Source organism: Beauveria bassiana (genome assembly GCF_000280675.1).
Source record: "Beauveria bassiana ARSEF 2860 unplaced genomic scaffold BBA_S00025, whole genome shotgun sequence".
NCBI classification, from domain to species: Eukaryota; Fungi; Ascomycota; class Sordariomycetes; order Hypocreales; family Cordycipitaceae; genus Beauveria; species Beauveria bassiana.
The window spans coordinates 120,743-142,472 of NW_007930860.1; the positions used below are offsets into that span (position 1 = coordinate 120,743).

Below are 21,730 nucleotides of genomic sequence, written 5' to 3' on the forward strand. Positions count from 1 at the left end.
AAAATTCATTAGTTTGCTTTTGTCCGTCGTTGAAGCGTAGGTTCGGGTCAGGTGGGCACTGCCCAGCTGATTGGGCCCTCGTCACCACCATTCTGGAGGACGCTGGGTCTCAAACATGATCACACGACAGCCACTCTATTGACTTTTATGGTGGAATCAATCGATTTTACAGTTGCTAGCCATTATTACTTGGATCATAGAATATCAAGGCATTTTCAGGTACCTCGCAGTGTATACTGACAGGGATAAGTCAATTTTATTCATCTCGATTCTCATCGTTCGTACTGACTGAATCATCAGCCAATCATCAAATACATCATGTACCAAGCGCCTTGCCAACGATACTCGCTCTATACCCAGAATCAATAACCCAATATCAGCCCTAATGACAGTCACAAAGGCTCATTGCGCAAAACGCAACTTTTAATCATACCGACAAATAAAATGCAGAAAAAGGATAGTGACTCGGTTGCAGTAGACTATTTGCCTAGTCGGCAGAGATGAGCGACGATATTCTAGTCTTGTCACGCGAAGCCATGGCCACGCTTGGACCCATCTTGGGCTCTTCCTTGGGGCTAGCTGGCGGTCCATATGCCGGGCTGCAGCAACGACCGCTCTTCCACGCCTTTTCGAGCGTAGCAGGGGCCAGAGAACAGCCATACTCTGTGGCGACAAGATCCCAAAACTTGTCGCGGTGGGCAGCGTAGACGGAATGAAGGCGGTTGAGGTCCACGTGGGCCGGTGAGTGTATGCAAGTTGACGGCAGGGGGAGGCTGTGGTCCATACGGAGCGACGACGGCGCAGTGGGCAGCGAGTTCTCGCGGCGAAACGAGACTGGGGGCATCTGCGTGTGCGGCTCAGGCATGCATGGAGGGTACCCAAGAGGCGAGCTAGCACGCGAATTGATGCCCATCGAGGCCGGCTTGGGCAGAATGGTGGGTACGCGGGGCGAGCAGCCGTTGGCCATGATGCCGGGGAGCTGGACATCGCTGATCTGCGGAGGCGGCGTCATGGCGAAGCGTCCGTCCATGTGGCGTGCAGGCGAGATGGATCGTGAGATGCGATCATAGTTGGGACTTGGCGTCAGGCTGGGCATGACGGGAGACTGATCGGATCCAGAAGAGCTCGAGGCGGCGCGCTTGCGGCGGCTGCTCCCATGCGAAAGCTGATGGTAGTGCAGGCGGCAGGCCAGCTCAGTCTTGTTGAGATGAGCGGCAATGTGCTTGTACGGCATCTTTTGGAGACGAGTGCGCAGCAGATAGGCCTCCTGGTAGCGTGTTAGTGAAGGGATCTTGGCGGTCGTAGTGCTCACTATGTCAGTCACTTGCCTCGTCCTCTCTCCAAGCACGGCCACCGCCGGTCATGGAGTTCTTCTTGTTCCGTGCATGGGCCGAGACCTCGACGCTGTGGGTAGAAATGGTTTGTGTGCGAGACATGTCGCTAGATGGTAGATGTGGATGAAGAGTTGTGGTGTTGTATGCGGGCGTCGATGCAATGATAAGAGACTGGCAACCAGGCCAAGTTCCGCTCCGATTAATTTGTCACCCCTGGTAGATACCGGTGCTGTTGTAGTCGACTATATTTGGTTTCTATTGGAATAGAATGGTTGTGCCTCGAGCGAAAGCCCTCGTCTGCCGAAAAGAGAGTGAGTTGTTGAGAATTAGTTCCCTATAACTGGGATTGCTTTCAAAAAGTTGCGTATTCGGGGAACGAATGTCTGATGGCCAAGCCAGCTGGTCAACGAGAAAAGGAATGTAAGAAATTGAATAAACTTCAAAGTCGTAAAAAGAAGGATAGGCTCGTAGGCACTTTCAAGGAAGGACTGGTGATACGCAACTGAGAAAGCAAAGGAAAGACAACTGTTTGGCAAGACCACTATGGGTGTGTGTTATATAACAGGGCTCCGATATAGGCTCAAGGGAAATGAAGACCAAAGAACGAGAAAGAAGCCAACAAAGCAGTGTCCGGGCAAGACGACGATGATATAATGACAGAAGGGACCGTGGATCCTAAGCAGGCATATAATGCTATATGCATGCAGAAACAGCTTGGCGGGTTGTGATGTTTGGAGGGGCCACGACCCTGCCAGTTTGCTGCATGCGTCAAGGGGACCCCCCCCTGGTCGACTATGAGATCTAGCCTTGTTACAGGCTGGCCTGGCGGTGCGGGACCATGACATGCTCCTCAATCTTTGACATTGACAGGTCAGTAACCAGTTAGAGGCAAAGAACAAATCGGTCTGGTCTTTGCTATTCTCCAACTTTTAAAAAACCTTGTTTACCCAACTTGTTGTCTTGGTTCCATGGTGAAAACAGACTATATGTCCGGGCCAGTCGGCGCCGAGTTTGAGGTTTTTGGCGGTGGACGGTGACATTTCCACCCGCAATAATACCTAATGACGCGCTGTTTTGCCCCTCCCACGTCTTTTTTTTTTTTTTTTTTTTCTTTTTTGCACCCGTGAACATAATTGCATAATGTTGAAAGGTCATGAGCATATTCGGTCTCGTTTCAATCATGCAAGAATTGCCACAGGCAGGCACCAGCGAATGGGAGAAAAAAAACGGTGCCCGCCTACCCCGCCACCGCCCACAGAGGGTACTCGCCTGTTGGCCACTGACGTCTGCGTTAGGAGTACAGAAGCTGTTTGCCGTGGCAATTCGGCATTGCATCAAATAGGTAATATTAACATTTTGGACTGTCGCCGGCAATCTGACTGGGCACGCTGGGTTACCGACACGGCGCACTGGGTAATGAACACGTCGGGATTAGCTCGATGCGGTACGCCTCAACTGCGTGGTAGCAACGTCCCACCGCTGACCAGCCTTGCCAGTGTATGCAATTGATTAGCATGTATGGAGTAGGCAAACCTGTAGATTGCCGGTGTGTATAGCAACGTGTTCACGGTCAGTCTTTAACTAGCTCCGGCTGTCACAATACCATTGAGGTCCTCTTGGCATCTGATCTACCTCTATTCGCAACAACGGAGGAGGCTGAAGCTAGTGTGGTAGATGAACCTCGTTTTGAATCCACCAAAGCAAGTTTGGCGTTTCGGCCATCGGTGTCGAGTAGCGTCGTCGGTGTCGGTGTCGGTGTCAAGGGGTGGGGGGTCGACGCCAAACTCCCAGCATTCACAACATGGTAATAAAGGGAGCGAAACTCGTTCGTGCCTCATTGTGATATGCTGGCTAGGATTGAGCGCAACAGACACAGGGCGTGCTGTCGTCGATTCCTTTCCAGTAGCATTAAATAACTAGTGGGTGTGCATTTGTTTAGTTTTGATGATGGCCAATGTCGAAACCAGTTGAGGCTGATCTGTTTTGTGGCGCTGTGCCCCATGATGGCGAGCTGATGACAAAGAGTATGTATGAACACATACTGGTTGTCGTCTCTCTTGACTCGCTTTTGACCGCTCTTGCCAATTTCCTTTTTTTCCTGATGTGACAAGTCAAAGATGCGATCCAGGCAAAAGCCCAATGTGGCCGCTATATGGAAACAAGCCACCAGTCTGTGTCTCATGAGTTCTAGTCCACCAGACGCATCAGCTTTGCCGCGTATATTCACCGATTTCACTAGCTTTCCGTGCATTTTCTCTCAAGTTGGTTTTTGTTTGCTTTTTTGTCAACGTAGGACATGAAACCCATGCCTGGCGAAACTCGGGGGTGGCGACGTCTGCGCCACGCAGAGAGGGTACAGTACAGGGATCTTGTCGAGGTTGAAACAGTGCTAAGGCAGCCTGCACATCTCCCCTCACAACCTCAGTATCAGCTGGATCTTGACCAGACAGACGGACCAGTGGGCAACAACAGTACTTACTATCACTGTACCCCCCCTCCCCCCCGTGTCAAGCTCAAATGAAAGGTTGCCGTGGCCATGCGCATGCATGAAATCTGCGCCTCATTTTCACTTCATAGCCAGGAAGATGAGTAGTGATGAGGCCCAACGAGGAATCGAGAGACTTGGAGTTGCGTCCAAGAATTCATCCCTTGACAGAAATTTTGGAGCAGAAATCACAGAGGAAATGTGCGCAGGGACTGGTCAAGGTTCCACACCTGGTTGTCGTTGGCAATCTCGTATTTGCAATGTTGAGACGAAACAGCTTTTTGCAAAGGGCTTTCTGGCAAACTTTGCATTCCATGTTCGCATTGCTGGCAACGCTCCCGCTCCTTGCAGCTTGGCTCATCAATTTCCGTCGTTTCAAGCACGAGGCGTTTTACGGCGCATCATTGCGCTAGACGATGCGATATATTAAATTACCGTCGTTGGTTAGATGAAGCTGGTAGATGCGCATTATCCCTTTGGCAGTGGAGGAGGAGCTCTGATAAGAAGGATATCTGTCGTAGTTGATTGTGGCAATGCAGAGTGGTGAAGGGGGGACACCTGCGTCTTCAGGACCGGTCATGCACGGCGGGCAAGCCTCGACAAGGCAAGCGACGTGTAAAGTGCATCATATTACTTACCATCACTGAGCTAGTTACATTCTAAATCATCCAGTCAACAGTGTCAGTCTCATGATAGAAACGGCGGAGAATTGTGCATGAGCTTGTTTTGCGGAGCTGCGAGGAACCAGACGACGTCAAGCAACAAGGGGTCGGAGGGCATACACGGAAGCGACTTGTGCCGATCGAGGTTCTGTATCGAGTCCTGTTTTGGTGTTTTGTGATCCGCCAGGAGCTCATCCGAGCAGCGCGAGCAGTATGACGTACAGCCCAAGGCAATGCACAGGTACAGGCAGTGTAGTCGCAGCATGTGGGCATCGTTCGTTTGGCATAGAGGGTAGAGAGCAGGGATGCCGTTTCAAGCCGTTTGAGCAACGTTTGGGCCATGTTGCGGTGTGAAGCGGTGGTATAGAGACTCGCAATGTTTGACGAGGCGGATTTCGTGGTATATGGTATGAAAATCGTCGAGCCTTGAGTTGCAGCCGTTGAAGTATCACGCAAGGAAGCTGGATTGTTCCAGGCGTTGGCGTCGCAAACATGGCCATCAGGCGTCCCCTTCGTGCAGCGGCTACCCTACAGCACCTCGAAAGGTTTTACTTTCTACGCCATCGGGCGCCTAATCATTATTGGGGCTTTATTCACCCCATAATAGGATAAAACAATTCAGTAACTGCAATCTCGGGGCAATTCTACACGCTTTTTCTTTTTTTTTGGCCATGTGGGTGGACGCTCGGCAACCGCGTCAGAAGTCAACCAACGCAACCCCCATGGTTTTTAGCAACACTTTGGCGCAGCGTGGCGTGAACTAAGACTGGACGGCAAGATAAAGACGATGTTAGCTTTCACAAATGAGGTTCTATACAAATTGAAGTGAGTTAAGCAATTTGACAAAGATGAGTCACCTCGTACGGGGCGTCCAATGCCTTGAGAAAAGGCTGAACCAGCACCAAGAGTGGCATATTATTATTAGCAGTCACATGTACCACGAGTATACAAAGGAAAAACCCACGACAGCGGACACCAGAAGAATTCTTCTCCTCCCTGGCAAACAGTGTTTCTGCTGAAAGACTGCCTGAAAAGTCACAGTTACTGGCCATATCCTGCCTGAAATGCGACATTATCCCAAGATTGGTTGCATTCCTTGCTGCAGCTGGACTGAACGCTTGCCCTGTCTCTAGTGGAAAGTATGGGCAAGCCCCCGGTGCCATTCAACACAGACATCGAGCATATTGCACGAATCTAGTTTGGAGGGTACTCCTAACTGGCGTCAGTCTAGTGATGCCGCCATCGCTGCTCCAGGCGGCCTGGCTGTTGCAACCGCCAAAGTCGCGCTTGAAGAGTTTGAGCAAAATGTATCCACAAGAATGAGCGTGACAGCGCGGAGAGAAGCGATGGGAGATCTCTTTGTGAGACATGAACGCTGAGGAGTTTGGTTGGAGTGTGCATTGCACAGTGCCTATCCTCGCAATACGTGCCAGCGGCAGCTTGACAGGGTGGAGAGAGTATATAAATATAAGTCTGGGTTGGAGGTGACGCCCTGTAATTGTATAATAATTCAAGAAGGGAATCAGGTATTCCCGATCTTTGTATATGGAAAGCACAATTCGAAAACGTTGCAAATGCTGATTTCAGACGATTTGTGCGTCTTGACGCTTGACAGCCTGCGCCGATTTCTACACCGGTCAAGCAATGTAAATAGCATGTGATTGAAATCAATAATCCATTCGATTATATAGCAATATTTGGTCGTTGAATTTCTATTTTCTTCCAGACTCCATGTATAGAATGAATACAATGCACTGGATGGCCGGTGTGCCGAGACTACATGGCAACAAGAGGATGCGCACTATTATTGTGACTCTCGCGGCCAAGGTGGTCATTTGCGGATGCGAGCGTCGATTCCTTCAAAAGGATCTGAGTAGATTGCCACATGGGCAATCAAGTTGTTTTGTACCTTGACGGGATACAATTTCGGAAGCATCCGACAGACCCAAGGTACACAGACATCAAGTAGCGGACGCTTGGGAGATGGGTGGGGACGATCATGGCGAACCGTTGGGGTTCTGTTTGGCATGGTGTGCCAATCTCGGATTGCAAAGAAAAGTATCAGATACATGACAAGTCGACCAAGTTGGGCTGAGGACAAAGTGCCTACAACAAGAGGTTGTCTTTTGCAGACGAGGTACAGATATTCGCGCATAGCGATCCGACTAGGCACGTCGGGCATGAATCGGGGTTTGGTAACGGATACGGCTTGCTGCTACAGAGCGGAAGTGGTTACAGCTTGGTCGAGGTTTGTCAATAAGTATGCTGCGGACACGGGCGGGACTATTGTACAATGAAAAGATAGCAGAGGTGGTGGTTAAAGTGGTCGCAGAAGTGGCAGCGAAGTGGCAGCGCAGTGAGTGGTAACAAGGTACGGGAATTCCGCGCCGCGATTCATGTAGTGTCAACCTGGGAGGGGATCAACGCCGTAGGACATTGCGTTGGTGATAGGTACGGATGCGGATAGCTGGGTGTGGCTAGTTGGCTAGGTAGGGACCCTGAATTTCTTATTGGGGCGATTGGGTACGAATCAATCGATGTTGGGCTAAATAGATCTGTTGATTGAGTCTGGGCACGTATGTATTTAGACGTTGAAAAGGGCGGTAGGCTAGACAAGAAAACGGACAATCAAGGCTGATGCGAAGCTAGAGTTAATGGCGGATAGTAAATAGGTCGATGAGAACGGAGCCGATTAAAGAGCGAGGGAAATTGAGGACAAGAGAAGAAGCCATGGCTATTGGCAGGCCATTCGTGGACTATTGGATGATGGGATGATGAGTAGGTAGTTAGTGGCTGGTAGTGGCTGGTAGTGGTGGCGCTGCAACGAAAGTACCGAATACGGACATGGTACCAGCAGAGGGGGCCAATTTGGTCTGAGCGCCGTTTTTGGTTGACGCAGAATTCTGTCACGTAGAAACACTGTGAGGATGGGGCGTAAAATGCATGTGAGATACAGTGCAGATCCACAGTGTTTGTAAACGCCAGCCACGCAGGCCCCACCCTTGGTCGAGGGAGAGCACGAGTACCTTTGCAGTCCCCCCGACCTCTTGGGCTGTACCTCACCATCTCTCTTCTACCTCTTTTTCCTTTCTGCTCGTCTCTGCCACGCCACGGCTGTCAAGCAGGTGTCGACTGTTCTCTGCTCTCACCGTTTTGTCCAAGTCCAGTGACCTTGCCAGCATTCAGGCTAGGCGGTAACCCCCCAAAAGCCTTGCCCAAGTGACTTGTGTTTCAAGTACCTCTTTTACTTCCTCCACCATCCCGCCCATCCTTGACTGTACTCTCAGTGCTTCTTCGGTTGCCTCCACCCGCTGCTGCCGGCGTCCTGACATCAGACCTATTCTGAGGTCCCGCTGACTGCCTTGTATCCGCGACAGCAAACGAGTCGCAGGACGAGAAACAAAAAGACCAAAACAAAAAAAAAAAAGAGGAAAATAGAGCTTCGTCGAGCACCGTGTTGTATCGCTCACTACAAGGTATGCACATATCCAGTGCGCGCTTTTTTTTCCCTCCAGCCTTCAGTTCTTTGTCTCCTGCTCTCTCCTGTCTCCCCTTCCCGACTTGGCTGTGTTCGTGTCATGGTCGTGTCTGGCGACGCCCACGCCCACGCCCCCAGCCACCTTTGCAGGTGCCGCGCCACGCTTTCCTCTGGACCACTGACTTCGCGCCTCCAGGCTAGAACCACCATCACTGACACACGCTCTGCAGTACATTTTCATTGCTCAAATTGGCACCCGATCAGCATCGGTCAGCATCGGATCACAAAAGCAACAGCGACTTGACCAAGAAGCGGAAAGCAGAGGGTAGAAAGTCGACAGTACGTTGGCGCATTCGGCATCCCAAACTATTGCGCTGCGCTATCTCGCCATTCTCAGCCAAACAGCTTCCCTGCCTCCCGTTTTCGTCCCCTTGGCTGGCCGGCCTACCCCAATCCAAAGCCCAAGCCCAAGCAAAAGAAAAAAAAAACCGCTACCATCACAAGTGCGCGGCAAAGGCTCCGCCACCACTACAAAGCCAATACTTGCCGCTCCTCAGTCAAAAAGGAAGCTTGCGGTTTCTACAGATTACCTAACAGCGCCCTCTTCTCGCTAGCTCTTGTCCTAGCGGCTCAAAGGCGCTCGAGTGTCCAAGAGCTCCTCTCCGGCTTTTCCCCAGCCACCAGCCGCCACGGCCCCGTCGCGCATCGCCACGCCTTGCCTAGCACCCTCGTCATCTCGCTTGGCTCTTGCTTTCTGACCAGAACCCGCCCACAAGTATCCTGCCGTACCGTGGCCCCGGCTTCCGTATCTCTTCCGGTTGTCACCCTTTACTCAACCAGCTTTATCATCAATACTCATACCATGTAAGTCTTTATTGTGCACTTTGCAGACATTTATCCCTTCGCCCGGCCTGCCGACTTCTGCGCCGTTGTGCTTCCTCCACGCGCTCCAACCCCTTGCTTCCAATTTCGTCGCGCGCGCGCCCCACGACTTCAATCAAAAGCGCTCCCGCATCCCAACGACGCCAGGAACCATTGCGCACCAGCAAACTCCCTTCGGCCGGTCACATCTCTATCGTTTTGTACGACTCTTTTCCACGTCCTGATTACAACGCTTTTGCTGCCATTGCCTTTCCGACTCGACCACGACGCCCTGTCGCGCGCCCCCGCGCCTCAACAGGCTTTTGCGCCTGTCCTCCAGTCGCATTCTCAATTCGGTCGTCGCATCGCAGCAACGTCGCAAAAAAGGAACAAAAAGAGGCCTAAAACAGAGCGCAATTACACCCTACCGCATAGTGCGCATCGTGCACACGGACGTTGGTGTTGCGTCTTGTGCAATCATCTTGTCTATCTGCTACAACTGCCCCGCTGAGCATCACGACGCACGCGCGCCCTTACACTGCATTGCTTTGGCGTCCACCGCGCATCAACTTCCACTGCATCTGTGTCTGCCTCTGAGAACTCTCTGCTGACACGCCTCTCTGACAGCCGTCAATATGGAGCAGTGGCAAGTCGGCCCCGTGCCCGAGTATGTCTACTCAAACTCCACCCACCCGCCTAATACCATGCAGTAAGTTGCGCGTGTCCTCCCCCCAAGATATCTTTCTTTAGCCTTCTCGTCTACTGCGTATGCTTCCCTTGACCGGCCCCAACCTGCTTGTTTCCCTTCGGCAAACATGCAGCTGTTGTCGTGCCCTTCTGCCCACTTGCTGTCCTACGCCAGCTCCACGCTGTCCGTATCACCGGAGTGCCTTGGACATGCGCTTCTAAGATGAGGGCTTGCCTATTTGTTGGGCCGGCCCAGGCACAGTCTCAGCCTTGATGATGGAATGCAGCCCTCTCTTGCCGTTACATATACATCTCGCTGTGCTTGTCATGTCCTGTGGCCGCGTCAAGTCTCTACCTTTTGTTTACTACACTCGAGCTAACCTCCCGGCTGCTTCGACAGCAACAACCCCTACCAGACCGCCGACATGGCCGCCAGGCGAAATGAGCGCATCGATTTCCCCTATCCTCCGCAGCCCGGCATGGCGCCGCACCCGCAGCAGCATCCGGCTCCCGGTCAGCCCCCGATGAACGTACCCCAACCCCAGCCGCCCTCGGGCCCAGGCTCTCAGCAGCAGACCCCAACTCCTACGCCGCAGCCCAGTCGCCCAAACAAACGCCGAGCTCCCAACACGGCGCCTTCGCCTGCTACCCCGGCGGCGGTCCCCGCCGCTACCCCAGGTCAGGCTCCTGTCCCAACGCCTCCCAATGCGCAGTCTGTTCCGCCCCCTGCCGCCCCGGCCCCCGTCGACGACAGCAACGCCACGCCTACACAACCGCCTGCCAAGAAGAGCAGGACCAACACGCCTTGGACACCCGCAGAGGAGCAGCGTCTCAAGCAGATGCGCGATGCTGGGAATAGCTGGGCAGAGATTGCGAAGGTAAGTTGTGGTACTTGAGGCCTCATTTCTGTTTTTCGCTCTTGCTAAAAGGCTCCTAGACTTTCCCAACGAGAACAGAAGGCTCCGTAAAAAAGCATTGGTACAAGGTTTGTTTCTACCTCATCCCCGCCTCAAGACGCATGACTTACGTTGATATGCTCAGGATATGCACTACGCCGAATTTGCTGAAGATGAAAGCCAGGCGCTTCTCAACGCAATCAAAGACTACGAAAACAACAAGTGGAAGGTTATTGGCCAGAAGGTCGGCAAACCCGCCAAGGCCTGTGAGCAATACGCAAAGGAACATTTTCCCGACCTTTTTGCCAGCACCAAGCGATAAGCTGCGCGATTGGCGGGGGCGGCGTGTTTCACATGCGAGCTGCGTGTTTTCGTCATGTCTAATCTGCTACGCTGCGGCCAAGCTTGCACTACTTGACAATTTCCTTTTTTTAACTAATACTTGTCGGTGATGAGCATTTCACTCATCCTCGATGAGCGCAGAACAGAATGACACCGAATTCTCTGCACGTCGTTTCTTGTTTTGTGGGATGAAGGGACTGGCTTCCAAGATTGGTTTCGTCCGCTCGTGCGGCAATATTTATTAATATCTAGTCCCGGGGAGTCATTGTCTGTTTTGCCGATTTAGATTTGTGTGTTTCGGTGTATCTTTGTACGACACGAACTGGACTTTGAACTGAGATGGGTGGTAATTCAGCAGTTGGCGGGTGGGCTCACTGCGGCGGGTATTCTTTCGATTTCATTTGTTGCCTGGAGGAGACTGACCATGGGTATAAAAGTAATGGCAACTGCTGTTGCTGTACAGGAGATTCGATACGTTTCGAAAGGTGCGAATTGTCGACTGGTCTGTTTGAGAAGGATGATACCTTTAGTTATACCCCAACACAATGCCGAGCTTTTCTTTTTTTCAATCCAATATAACCGAATTCAATCTTTTGTCAGATTGGATGAAAAAGGCAATTGTCGAATTTCGTACCAAGATGTAAAGTGAATCGAGTAGGGAACAGCGCAAAACGTGATGCTGTGAAAAAAGATGATTTTAACTTGCGATAACGAGATGATTATACTGTGAAAACTAATGTGATTTGATACCGAGATAAAGCCTACTGTGAAGAGCGATGTTGTTCTTTCTACGGATTACAATACCAGGATAAAGAAGAGCGACAACGTTGCATAAATAAAGGTCGCTCGTGGCGTCAGTCGGCCCCACAGCCGTCGTTTTCGCCGCGCGGGGACTGCCAAAATTTGGCCGTCTTCTCCACAGGCCGCCACCACATTTCGCCGAATTACCAGTCGACATAACTCGCCGGTTTCCCCCTTTCTTTGTATTCGTGTGCTTGCATCTTTTTGCCGAGCGTCGAATTTAACTTGTTTAATCCCTATCTGAACGGGTATAACGTTGTTTTGTGCAAACCTCAATCGCGTTGTGCGACCAAGTCTTTCGCCGACTGGGAATAAGTGAATTTGGGCTTCTCTCTTGGAGCACCTTGGGCAAACTCCCGCCCAAAAGCCAAAGAAGAAAGGATAATTCAAAAAAGAAAAAAAAAAAGCGAAAAGGAAAACGGCAAGAGCAGAGTGCAAATGTCGTCACCTGCTACAATAGGTACAGCGACGCGGCAATACCGATGCCAGAAACGACAAAAACCATGCGACCACTGTCGCGAGCGCAAGCTCAAATGCCAGATGGACGGCGGCAGCACCAACCGCAGTAGTAGTGGCGGCCGGCCGCCCTGTCAGCGCTGCGCACGGAGCAACATCCCCTGCACTTTTGTCGGCCGGCCGCGGCGAAGGACATCAGCCATGCCGGCGGCCGCTGCTGCTGCTGCTGCTGCTGCAACTCTCGTCCCCGATGCGCCGGCCGCGCCCACCACCGGCACCGCGGCAGAGGCTGCCGCTGCCGAGCTCGACTCCTCGTCTGCCCTGTCGCACGCAAGCCTGCATGACGGCATGACGGCGTCTGCGCCGCTCTGCTACCGCGAGACTAGCCACATGGCCATGCCGTCGACGTGCGACATGGACGCGGGCACCATCCCGGCATCGTCGGCGGCCCCGGCCCTCAACACGCCGACGTCGTCGTCGTATCACGCCAGCAGCAGCGGCCGCCTGTCGACGCAGCTGAGTCAGAGCATGGACGGCATTGACGGGCACAGTATCATGCTGCTCGGCGCGTCGTCCGAGTCGGATCCGTGGCTGCTCAGGCACTGCCATTTCGATCAGTTGGGTCTGCGGTCGGTGCACAAGATGTACTTTCGCAACGCGGGGGGCGTGCCAACCACGGACAAGATTCCGATTCACTTCATTGTTAGCGACAACAAGTACCTCAACCATCCACTCCTCCCCATGTACCACAGTATTGGAGGGGATGCACGGCTTCAGTTAAATCAGCTAGTGCAGCCCATGTATGGCGTTCGACTTATAAGTTTGCAAGTGTCCCCCACGTCCTCCACGGCAGCCCTCCAGCTAACATGTATAGATTCCGCAAGCATGTATATCCAACCCTCCCGGTTGTTCCCAATGCATACATGGATATTCCCCTTAGCACCGGTGCCACGTCTCCTGTCATGAGCACCGCTCTTGACTCCATCCCCACAGCCGTGCTCGCCGCCATGTACGGCCTTGCCATGCCCTTTGCCCTCAACGACGAGCTGCTCGCTGTCGTCAACGCCTTTGAAACGCCGCCTCTACTTCAGCTCTGGACGCTCGTTCACGCACTCATCCAGGCCGACATCCACCGCCCCTCCCTCTCTACCGTGCAGGCTGCCCTGCTCTTCCTGCACAAGGACAGCAACAGTCACACGTCATCCAACAGCAGCGGCGGCAACGACCTGTCCAGCTCGGCCTTTTTATGGTCTTTTATCGGCAGCACCGTCGGCATGGCGCACAGTCTGGGTCTGCAGATTGAGTGCCAAATGTTTGGCATCCCCAACGCGGACAAGCGCCTGCGCCGCCGTCTGTGGTGGGCACTGTATATTGAGGAAAAGTGGCAGAGCCTGCTCATGGGTCGGCCGCCATATATCCGCGCGGATGAGTGGGATGTTGGCGAGCTAGTTGATAGGGATTTCGAGATGAAGACGACGTCCTCGTATTTTGACGAGGCGGCGGCGGTAGTTGGATGGACATTTCTGCCGTTTCGCGACATGGCACGGCTGGCCGTCATAGTCGCCGATGTACAAGAGAAATTGTAGTAAGTCAGCCTCTTACCTCTTTCAGTCATCTCACGCAAAATATCTAATCAGGTAACACAGCTCACTTCGGGCTTGCCAAAAGCTCGCCGAAGATCTCGCACTGAGTATATCCACTGCGAAGCCTTTATTTGATCGCCTCAACGATTGGCGGTCTTCCATCAACGCCCCCGAGCCCTTTTACGACAACATTGCCGGCACCAGCCCGTACCCGACGACCATGTATTTTGCCTACCTTACCATTGTCACATATGTGTGGCGCGCGCTGCTACGGCCTACCGTGCGCTCATCGCCGCCGCCGAGGATCATTGACGTGGAGGAAGAGCCGCCGTTGCAGGACGCGGGCGGGTTCTTTTTCGAGGAGCTGAGCTGGGATTTCTCCGACTTGCCAGAGATTGAGCTGCACTTGGAGGAGGACATCCACGCCCATGGGGAGGCCAGTGCTACGATTAAAGAGCTGCACCAAGCCGCGCAAGCCTATGGTGGGACTGTGGCGACGTTTACTTCGCGGTTGACGTCGCGCCACTTTGACGAATTTTGGTACTCGTGTAAGTCGGACTATATTTCCGATCCCTGGTAGTTCAATATCTGTTTGACTTTCTTGGCACATTTCGGCATTGAGATGATAACTAATCGTACCTGTGGGTAATCAGGGTCCCGGATTGGCTTTGCCGTCATATCCAACTTTCTGACTGTGCTGCTGGTCCAAGCACCGACCGCCGAAAACACACCGCGCGCCAAATGGATGCTCGAGAGCTGGCGCCAGACGCTGCGCTATCAGAGCAAGGCCTTTCCCATATTGCGTCTGGCCATGGCTCGGCTGAATGCCTTTTACTGGGGTGGATTGGCCGAGACGTTTTGTCTACCGCCCCATGTCCAAGAAGTTGTAGCATAAGTAGTACGTACACTCGGCTAGAACGAGGACATGTGCAAATGAAAGAAAAAAATCGGCGATGCATATTGCAAGCCCGGCGAAAATATAGTTTTCGACCAAGATAACACATCAAGAAGCCGATAGAGATTAACTTGAGCCTAGTGCGCTTAGCTTGCTGATAGACCCGTGGTTGCAAAGCTTGGCAGCCGACTCGGCGAATCGTGAGCTGAATAGTAGCCACTTATAATAATTAGATAACAGGTTCGCCTTGATGCGCCAAACGAGTCAGGCGATATAAGCTCGAGTGCCCCCTTTTTGCCAACTTTTGATTCTTTTGAAGAAGGCCAAAAAAGTTGAGAAAAAGAGACTTTTTATTCCCGAAAACGACATTCAATTCAAGAACAATCTTGTGAGCAAACCAAGGATTATACCACACACGACTGGTGACTAGCCAATTCGGAACCCTGTACGGATTACAGAGTACGGAATTGTCAAACGAGGATCCCCACGCCAACAGCTGCAGGGGCAACCTGAGATGAGCACCGCCAATCAGCAACTCTTCAACGTCCACACCTGGCACGACCTCGAGGACGCGTCGCCGCCGCCGTATGAAAAGAAGGAGCGTCTGCCGCCGTCATATCACGAACTCAAGCGCGCCGATCGTCATGCGGCGACCGGATGGAAAGGCTCCCTGCGTCGCATGTTTCCCGTCGAGCGACGCTTCGAGACCGTTACGCTAGGCAAGTCACTGCCAAGCGCCCGACGCACCACTGCCACAGGTACGGAACCCCATATATGAAGCGAGCTGAACTTTTGACAAAACATTGTACGTTGGACGCTGACATGAGTTGTAGGAATAGGGTCAGTGGTTGTGTGTTTCGGATCTTGTTGTCGATGAGAGGCCAGTTATAGTTACTCGATGGCACAATCAAGAGCTACATTTGCATTTTATAGGAGCGATGACTACTGGGGCGTTATCAGGTCGACATTTTTGATTTCATCTAATTAAATAGGATTTAGGCAATGATTTCCCGCCAAGCCGAGGCACGTGTGCGACCGAGCGAAGCACCGCCTAAATAGACTGAACCGTTGACATTTTATATCGGATCGAGTACGGATTAGCTTATACACAAAAACCCCCATTTCATCCGCCACAGTCAACAAAACATGAGAACCAGGATTATGCTTCACTCTTGTCACCACAGGCAAACCACATGAATGCCAAAAGGTGCCATGGTGTCTTTGAACAAGGTCGCCCGTCACAGCGTCACCTGCCCAAGCCTTTTATTTCATTAGCGTATGCTCTAGGCCAGCCACTTTGTGCTGGGCTGAATTGCAGTGGGGAGTTCTGCTTCGCGATTCTTCCCAAACAAGATGTCCTTGTGCGCCTGGCGGAGATGCTTTGCTTGGGGAAGGGCGGACGCTTCTCAAAGAGATACAAAGAATGCGCTGCAAATCTTGAACCCAGGCATTAAAGGTGCACGCAAGGTCAATTCATTTTTTTTTCTTTGTGCAACTTGACCATGGCCGTTCACGTCAAGATGCAGGGTCCAGCCTGTACAACCAGCAACAAGCTGAAGGCTACTCTGGCATCCACAGGGCTGAACGGAGGGGAAAAGTCTGGAATGGGGTCTACCAAAACGAGATGCTGTTGAGCTGAGCGTCCCCTTTCATTAGCGCTTTGAATCCATGAAGCGAGACCGTTGGGAAAACGAATAAGAACCTAGGGCGGCCGCCGCATAGGGCGCTGCCCCTGCGTCGCAACTCTTTTTCGGTTTCGACTTAGACAGACCTCGACAACAACTCACAATGGGCTCCGGGACATTGTATGCGGCCGCAGCAGCGGTGCTGACCGCTGCCGTCAGAGTTCGCGGCGACGTTCCTTTTATGACAGAACTAGAAATCTTTAGCCAACTCGTGAGGCAAAATCTCGTCCCAAGCATTACGAACTCAAACCCCCAAACTAACCAAAATCCCCAAAAAAGGCCCCATGCGTCACCTCGGCCGTCACCAACGCCTATCTGTGGGAGCAGGACACAACGGCATGCGGCTCCGAGCCGACCAAGCTGCAGTCATGCATCTGCACCAACTCGGCCGAGCTCAACAAGATGACCCAGTCCATCAGCAGTGCCGTCTCCTCGCGGTGCGGCAAGCAAGCCGACGACGACCAGGCCTCGGCCTCCCGCCTGGTCGACAAGTACTGTCACGCAGACAAGACTATTAGCTTTGCGACGCCGACGTCCAACATCATCCCGGGCGTCATGAGCGATGTCGCCGCTATTTCATCCCTGCCGCCGTGTGTCCAGTCCGGGCTGTCCGCCGCCGTCAACGCTGCTGTACGTAAAACAAAAAAAAAGAAGAAAAAAAAAGAGAAAAACAGAACCCCACGAACTTAAGCGCGTGCTTGAGATGGGTGTGTGCTAACCGTCATCTGTGATGCAGGCCAACGAAGGCTGTCCAACAGTTGCGAACATGTGGGCGCCCTGCGCGTGCAGCAAGAAGAATGTTGTCGATCAAATCAATGCCAGTATCGGCCAGGAAGTGCGCAAGTCGTGCTCCAATGCCGACGACGTGACCCTGGCATCCAGCTTTTTCACGCAATTTTGCGCCATGAACGAGGGAACAACCTCATTCGGTGCCATGCCTGGTCCTCCTGGAGATAGTGAGTTTAAGAGTCTGGTGCCATCGTTGCCAACGCAAAACTTCTAATGTTGTACAAAGTGTCTTACTACATTACCGCTTTACCTCAATTCTCTTCGTTGCGCGCCTGCGCCCAAACCGGCATCGTCGAAGCTGTCATGTCGGTGAGAACTATATATACGTACATATGGGATTCATTACTCATTATCATCTCAACCAGCAATCTACATATCTATGTGCCGCCGGTCCGCAAGCCCTCGCCTCTTGCGTCTGCTTGAAACCCGGTATCCTTGGCAAGGCCTCTCAAGTGCTCACCAGCAGCGTCAAGTACAACTGCGACAACACCGCCCTCGCCGACGTCTCTTCCGCCGCCAGTGTTCTCGACTACTACTGTCAGGCCGCACAAAACAAAGCCGTCGCCACCGTGAGCCAATCCATTTCCGAAACCAAAGCGGCGAGCACGCGCCCAACATTGGGTGGAAGTGGTACGCCACAAAAGACGGGCACTGCCAACGGTGGCGGTGGCGAGTCGACAGACTCGAAATCAGGTGGCAGTGGCAGCGGCAGCGGCAGCGGAGGAGGCCTCAGTAAAGGTGCTATTATTGCCATTGCGGTTCTGGGCGCCCTGGTTGTCATTGGCTTGCTCGCCTTCATCGCCATCTTCATCCGCCGCCGCAACCGCAAAGCCAAAGCTGCCGAGTCGGCGGATATCGTCACGGGACAGGCACCGTACCCTCCCAAGTCGGAGTTGGCTGCCAACTCGCCATCGTCGGAGATGGATGGAAAGTGGCCCTTTGCGGCGCCGGCCGTCTCCGAGGTGGCCGCGACGGCTAGCCCGTTCCATCACAGCCCGCACGTCGAGCTTTCGGGCACACCGCAGCCTCAGATACACCAGACAGTCTCACCGAGCGAGCTGAGTAGTCCAGAATCACAACTCGCGCCGGGGCATAACAGCCCACATCACCCGAGGCAGAACTGGGAGCCACCTGCTCAAGCCATGTACGAGCTAGATTCGTCCAATACTGCCCCTCATGCAAGATAGAATGCGCTTTACAAGAGACGGGAGTCTGTATACTACTTAGCGTTGAATGGTAATTTGTTTGCCAAAGATTTATCTCCATGAGTAATAGTTTTACATCTTGGATCCGAGAGGGATTCTCTGACCGAATGGTGCAAAGTCGGGGAGCTCCTTGTCCCAGACCAGGCGACAATCCCATTTGGCGCGCTCTTTGCTCTCGTCGAACCTGGCTCCGGCCGCCGGTACGCCTACATCAGGGAGTAGCCATTCTCGGAAGCCACCCTCGCCGTTGAGAATCGACCGACGAGCCACCTCATCCGCATGGCCATCATTATCTCGCTGCACATCCCACGCGAGGAGAAGTCCGACGACAATCCATGAGAAACTAAACATGACGCTTCGGCCCACAGACAAGACGTCAAAGATGTAGTCTTTGTTCTTGTGCAGGCGACTGTGCAAGTTGTGCCATGAGGCTTCTAACGCGTCACGATATTCCTGATTCTCGACGCCCGCGATAGCCTTGGACAGCCAGGCATTCATGTGCTCCAAGTGGTTTCGGTTGAGTACGTGGCGCACAAACTCGCTGCTGAGGACATTAGTTGTACCCTCCCAGATGGCATTGACAGCAATGTCGCGGAGAGCGCGCGCCACATTCTCCGGCTCATCGGGATCATCCATATAGCCGACGCCGCCCAGTGCCTCCATGCACTCCTGCATAGTGATGACTGCATTCTTGCTCGTCACCGCTTTCGCCGCAGCCGTCAAAGCTCGCAAAACCACCATGGCCTCTTCGCCAGAGCTAGGCAGCAGCGGACCTTTGCTGCTGCTGCTGCTGCTGGATTCCGGAAAGCCATTCTCCGTAAAGCTCATCAGGGAGATGGTGAAGAAGCTCAGCTGCATGAAGCCGCGGATACGCACTTCAATGTCGGCCAGAGTGCGCAGATGCAAGGGTAAAGCCCAGAGCGGGTAGCCAAACACGGTCCGGTTGACGGCGAATTGCTTGGAAATGGCGAGACCGCGGCGCATCGCCGCCACCGAGGACATAAAGGCCCACGAGCGCGTCACATTCAGCAGATGCGAAATGGTGGCGACGCCGCGGTCCACAGAGCCGACCAGGTGCGCGCGCATGTCCTTGAGCTCCAGCTCCGCGGTCGGCAGCTGCTTGGTGCCCAGCTTCTTCTTGAGACGATGGATGCGCACGCCATTCGTCACCACCCTTGCGCTGCCGTCCTCTGCCACGACCGTCTTGGTCAGCGGTGCCAGAAAGGCGCTGAGCTTGCCGCTCTCCGTCTTGGCCAGGAGCATGGTGACGTCGGCGTCGGTGGCTGAGGAGAAGAACTTGAAGCCGGACACGAGGTAGTCGCCCTCGTCCAGCCGGCCGTGCTCGCCAGCAGTCTTGCTCGTCAAGGGCGCATATCGCGCCCACGTCTCGGTGTTTTGGACGTCGCTGCCACCGGGACGCTCCGTCATCCATTGACCAGAGGTCCAGCTGTCGGTGCGCGCCGTCAGCCGCTCGTAGGTCTCGTGAAATGGATGAGATGGGGGTAGTTGGGGAAGCTGTGAGCGAAGCAGATGGGCTGTGCCGTCAGTCATGGAAAGAGGGCAGCCTGTGAGACCAGACACGGGCGAGAAGAGGTAATTTCTACATTTTTTTTGTCAGTCGATTTAATTTTATAGTCCTCTGAAATCGGAATAGAACAGACTTTGCATGTTGAACTAATCGATTGTATTTGCCGTATCGAGTCTCATAGCCAATGGCGACAGTGCTGCGACAGGTGTTAGTGAGAGTTCCATACCCAGGGCCGAAGTCCAGGCAACGAACCCTTCTTCTGCGCCCCATTTACGTAGAGCTCTCCAGCCTTCGCTGGTTACAAGTCTGTCGACATCGTGGCGAGCACCCCAGACGTTGTACTTTTCCACAAAGGGCTGCTGTCTCTCTGCGTTGAGGTTCCATTCCTTGACCTGCGACGAGATGGTGTCTTGCGCGAATTGGGTAAAGCAGGGTGTAACCTCGGCTAGCATGTCTTTGGGCAAGTAAGCAGCAAGAACGCGTTGGAAATAAGGGTCCGCGACAAAAGGGTTCTCTGCCTGAGACATGGTAAAGATGAAGCCGGCCTCGGCGTTGGCCGGGGGTGGTTGTCCGTGTCCTTCCATGGTAAGGGTTTCGTCGAAAGTCAGTAAAGTACAAATGCAAAAGTCGACATGTATTTTGCGTGTAATTACCACTTTGCGGTTTAGGAGACAGTTTAGATGTTTAAGCCGCGGATTAATGTAGAAAATATCCGGCTATATAATGTATTGAGGAGTAGTGAATGCCGAGGCCCCCCAATGCCCCAACGCGGGGAAGCTAGCCCTGTCGCAGTCCATCATGTCCGCAGACATCTTTTAGGGTCAAAAGTGCTCGAAAAGCAATCAGTGAGTCCTCTGAACTTCCGAAATATCATCATGGACCTTTGAATTCAGTTGCAATTTACTATCCAGTTTACTCAGTTCAACCGCAATAAGCCTTGTTCCAGTCAAACTCGACGTCTTGGTAATCTTCAAACTTAAACGACGACTCTCGCCCCAAGTCCTCTCGCAGCTGATTCACTCCAATCGACAGGGTAATATTCACATCCTTTAGCTTGGAGCCATCGACTTGTCCGCCATCCTGAAAGACTGCGACCCATTTCAGGTTCTTGGTCAAGTAATTCTTGGCCTCGTCTCGCTCCTCGCGCTTCTGACTCGGCACCACGCGCGTAATGGGAATCTGCGCACGCGACAAGACGTGAGCTTTTTGTTGTTCGTAGCAGTTGCTGCAGACAACATTGTCTTGCGTGACAATTGGAGTGAATGTGTAGATGCTGCCAATGAGACACGTTTGCTTCTTCCACGACACCGTCCTGTCGACGTCTCCGAGGAAGAAGAGCAAAAAGTATGCCCGACCATTGAATGCATATCTAAAGAACTCAGTACCTGGCGTAGAGAAATTGTAATGAATGGTAAAGGCGAGTCAAACTCAAACGTACCGGTCATAAACGACATTGATGACAGGATCCAACTCCCTTCTGCAATCTTTAAAGGCGTTTTCTGGTGGGCCGTACAGCTTATTGATGTAAAGATGACTCTTTTCCGGAATCATGTCCCCGTACTCATCAGTAATCTCATCCATGTAGTCGTAGCTGTAATTCAGTGCGTCAACATTCCGAACCTTGTTAGAATCGTAAAAGTCACCTCGATCCCCGGAAATATGGAAAGGAATAAGAGGCTGCTGGGGGCTTCTGTCCGGCTGTCTCCCTTTCTTCTGATGGAACCAATTTCCTGGATTGGCGCTTTGCCACAGGTGAAGAAGTCGGTCGATATTGCAGTGATGTAGCCAGAAGACGGGGTCGAATGCAGCCACGGGCACTGAGAACATGTGACCATAAGGACCTTCGTCGTCGCCGCCAACGAGCCACTTTCAACGAATTAGCATCATCTTGTCCCTAGCGAAACTGAGGGCATCACAAGGACTACAACTCACGTGTATGTTGTTGTGAAGATGCTCTAGATTCATGTACGATTTGATCATCTTGTCTCCCGCCGGATTCTGTTCCTTTTTCTTTTTTGTTTTCACGTCGGGGTCATCCTCATA

General features: G+C 52.8%; 6 protein-coding genes across 6 annotated transcripts; 3 read left to right on the forward strand and 3 right to left on the reverse strand.

Moving 5' to 3' along the window:
* Positions 1–487: 487 nt before the first annotated feature.
* Positions 488–1,436, reverse strand: BBA_07467 (uncharacterized protein; the record flags this gene model as incomplete). The annotated part of the gene is made up of 2 exons (XM_008602564.1): positions 488–1,311; positions 1,355–1,436. 2 exons carry the CDS (start codon positions 1,434–1,436, stop codon positions 488–490), a joined length of 906 nt encoding a protein of 301 aa, XP_008600786.1.
* An 8,496-nt stretch (positions 1,437–9,932) lies between these two features.
* BBA_07468 (MYB DNA-binding domain-containing protein) lies at positions 9,933–10,725 on the forward strand (the record flags this gene model as incomplete). The annotated part of the gene is made up of 3 exons (XM_008602565.1): positions 9,933–10,385; positions 10,445–10,492; positions 10,549–10,725. 3 exons carry the CDS (start codon positions 9,933–9,935, stop codon positions 10,723–10,725), a joined length of 678 nt encoding a protein of 225 aa, XP_008600787.1.
* Positions 10,726–11,984: 1,259 nt separating this feature from the next.
* BBA_07469 (fungal specific transcription factor domain protein) lies at positions 11,985–14,480 on the forward strand (the record flags this gene model as incomplete). The annotated part of the gene is made up of 4 exons (XM_008602566.1): positions 11,985–12,802; positions 12,877–13,587; positions 13,649–14,133; positions 14,239–14,480. 4 exons carry the CDS (start codon positions 11,985–11,987, stop codon positions 14,478–14,480), a joined length of 2,256 nt encoding a protein of 751 aa, XP_008600788.1.
* A 514-nt stretch (positions 14,481–14,994) lies between these two features.
* BBA_07470 (uncharacterized protein) lies at positions 14,995–15,454 on the forward strand (the record flags this gene model as incomplete). Its single annotated transcript, XM_008602567.1, has 2 exons — positions 14,995–15,238; positions 15,414–15,454. The coding sequence occupies 2 exons, from the start codon at positions 14,995–14,997 to the stop codon at positions 15,452–15,454; spliced, it is 285 nt and encodes a 94-aa protein (XP_008600789.1).
* Positions 15,455–18,231: 2,777 nt separating this feature from the next.
* BBA_07471 (acyl-CoA dehydrogenase) lies at positions 18,232–20,271 on the reverse strand (the record flags this gene model as incomplete). The annotated part of the gene is made up of 3 exons (XM_008602568.1): positions 18,232–19,759; positions 19,821–19,883; positions 19,940–20,271. The coding sequence occupies 3 exons, from the start codon at positions 20,269–20,271 to the stop codon at positions 18,232–18,234; spliced, it is 1,923 nt and encodes a 640-aa protein (XP_008600790.1).
* Positions 20,272–20,608: 337 nt separating this feature from the next.
* Positions 20,609–21,667, reverse strand: BBA_07472 (tyrosinase-like protein; the record flags this gene model as incomplete). The annotated part of the gene is made up of 3 exons (XM_008602569.1): positions 20,609–21,056; positions 21,126–21,553; positions 21,620–21,667. The coding sequence occupies 3 exons, from the start codon at positions 21,665–21,667 to the stop codon at positions 20,609–20,611; spliced, it is 924 nt and encodes a 307-aa protein (XP_008600791.1).
* Positions 21,668–21,730: the final 63 nt, after the last annotated feature.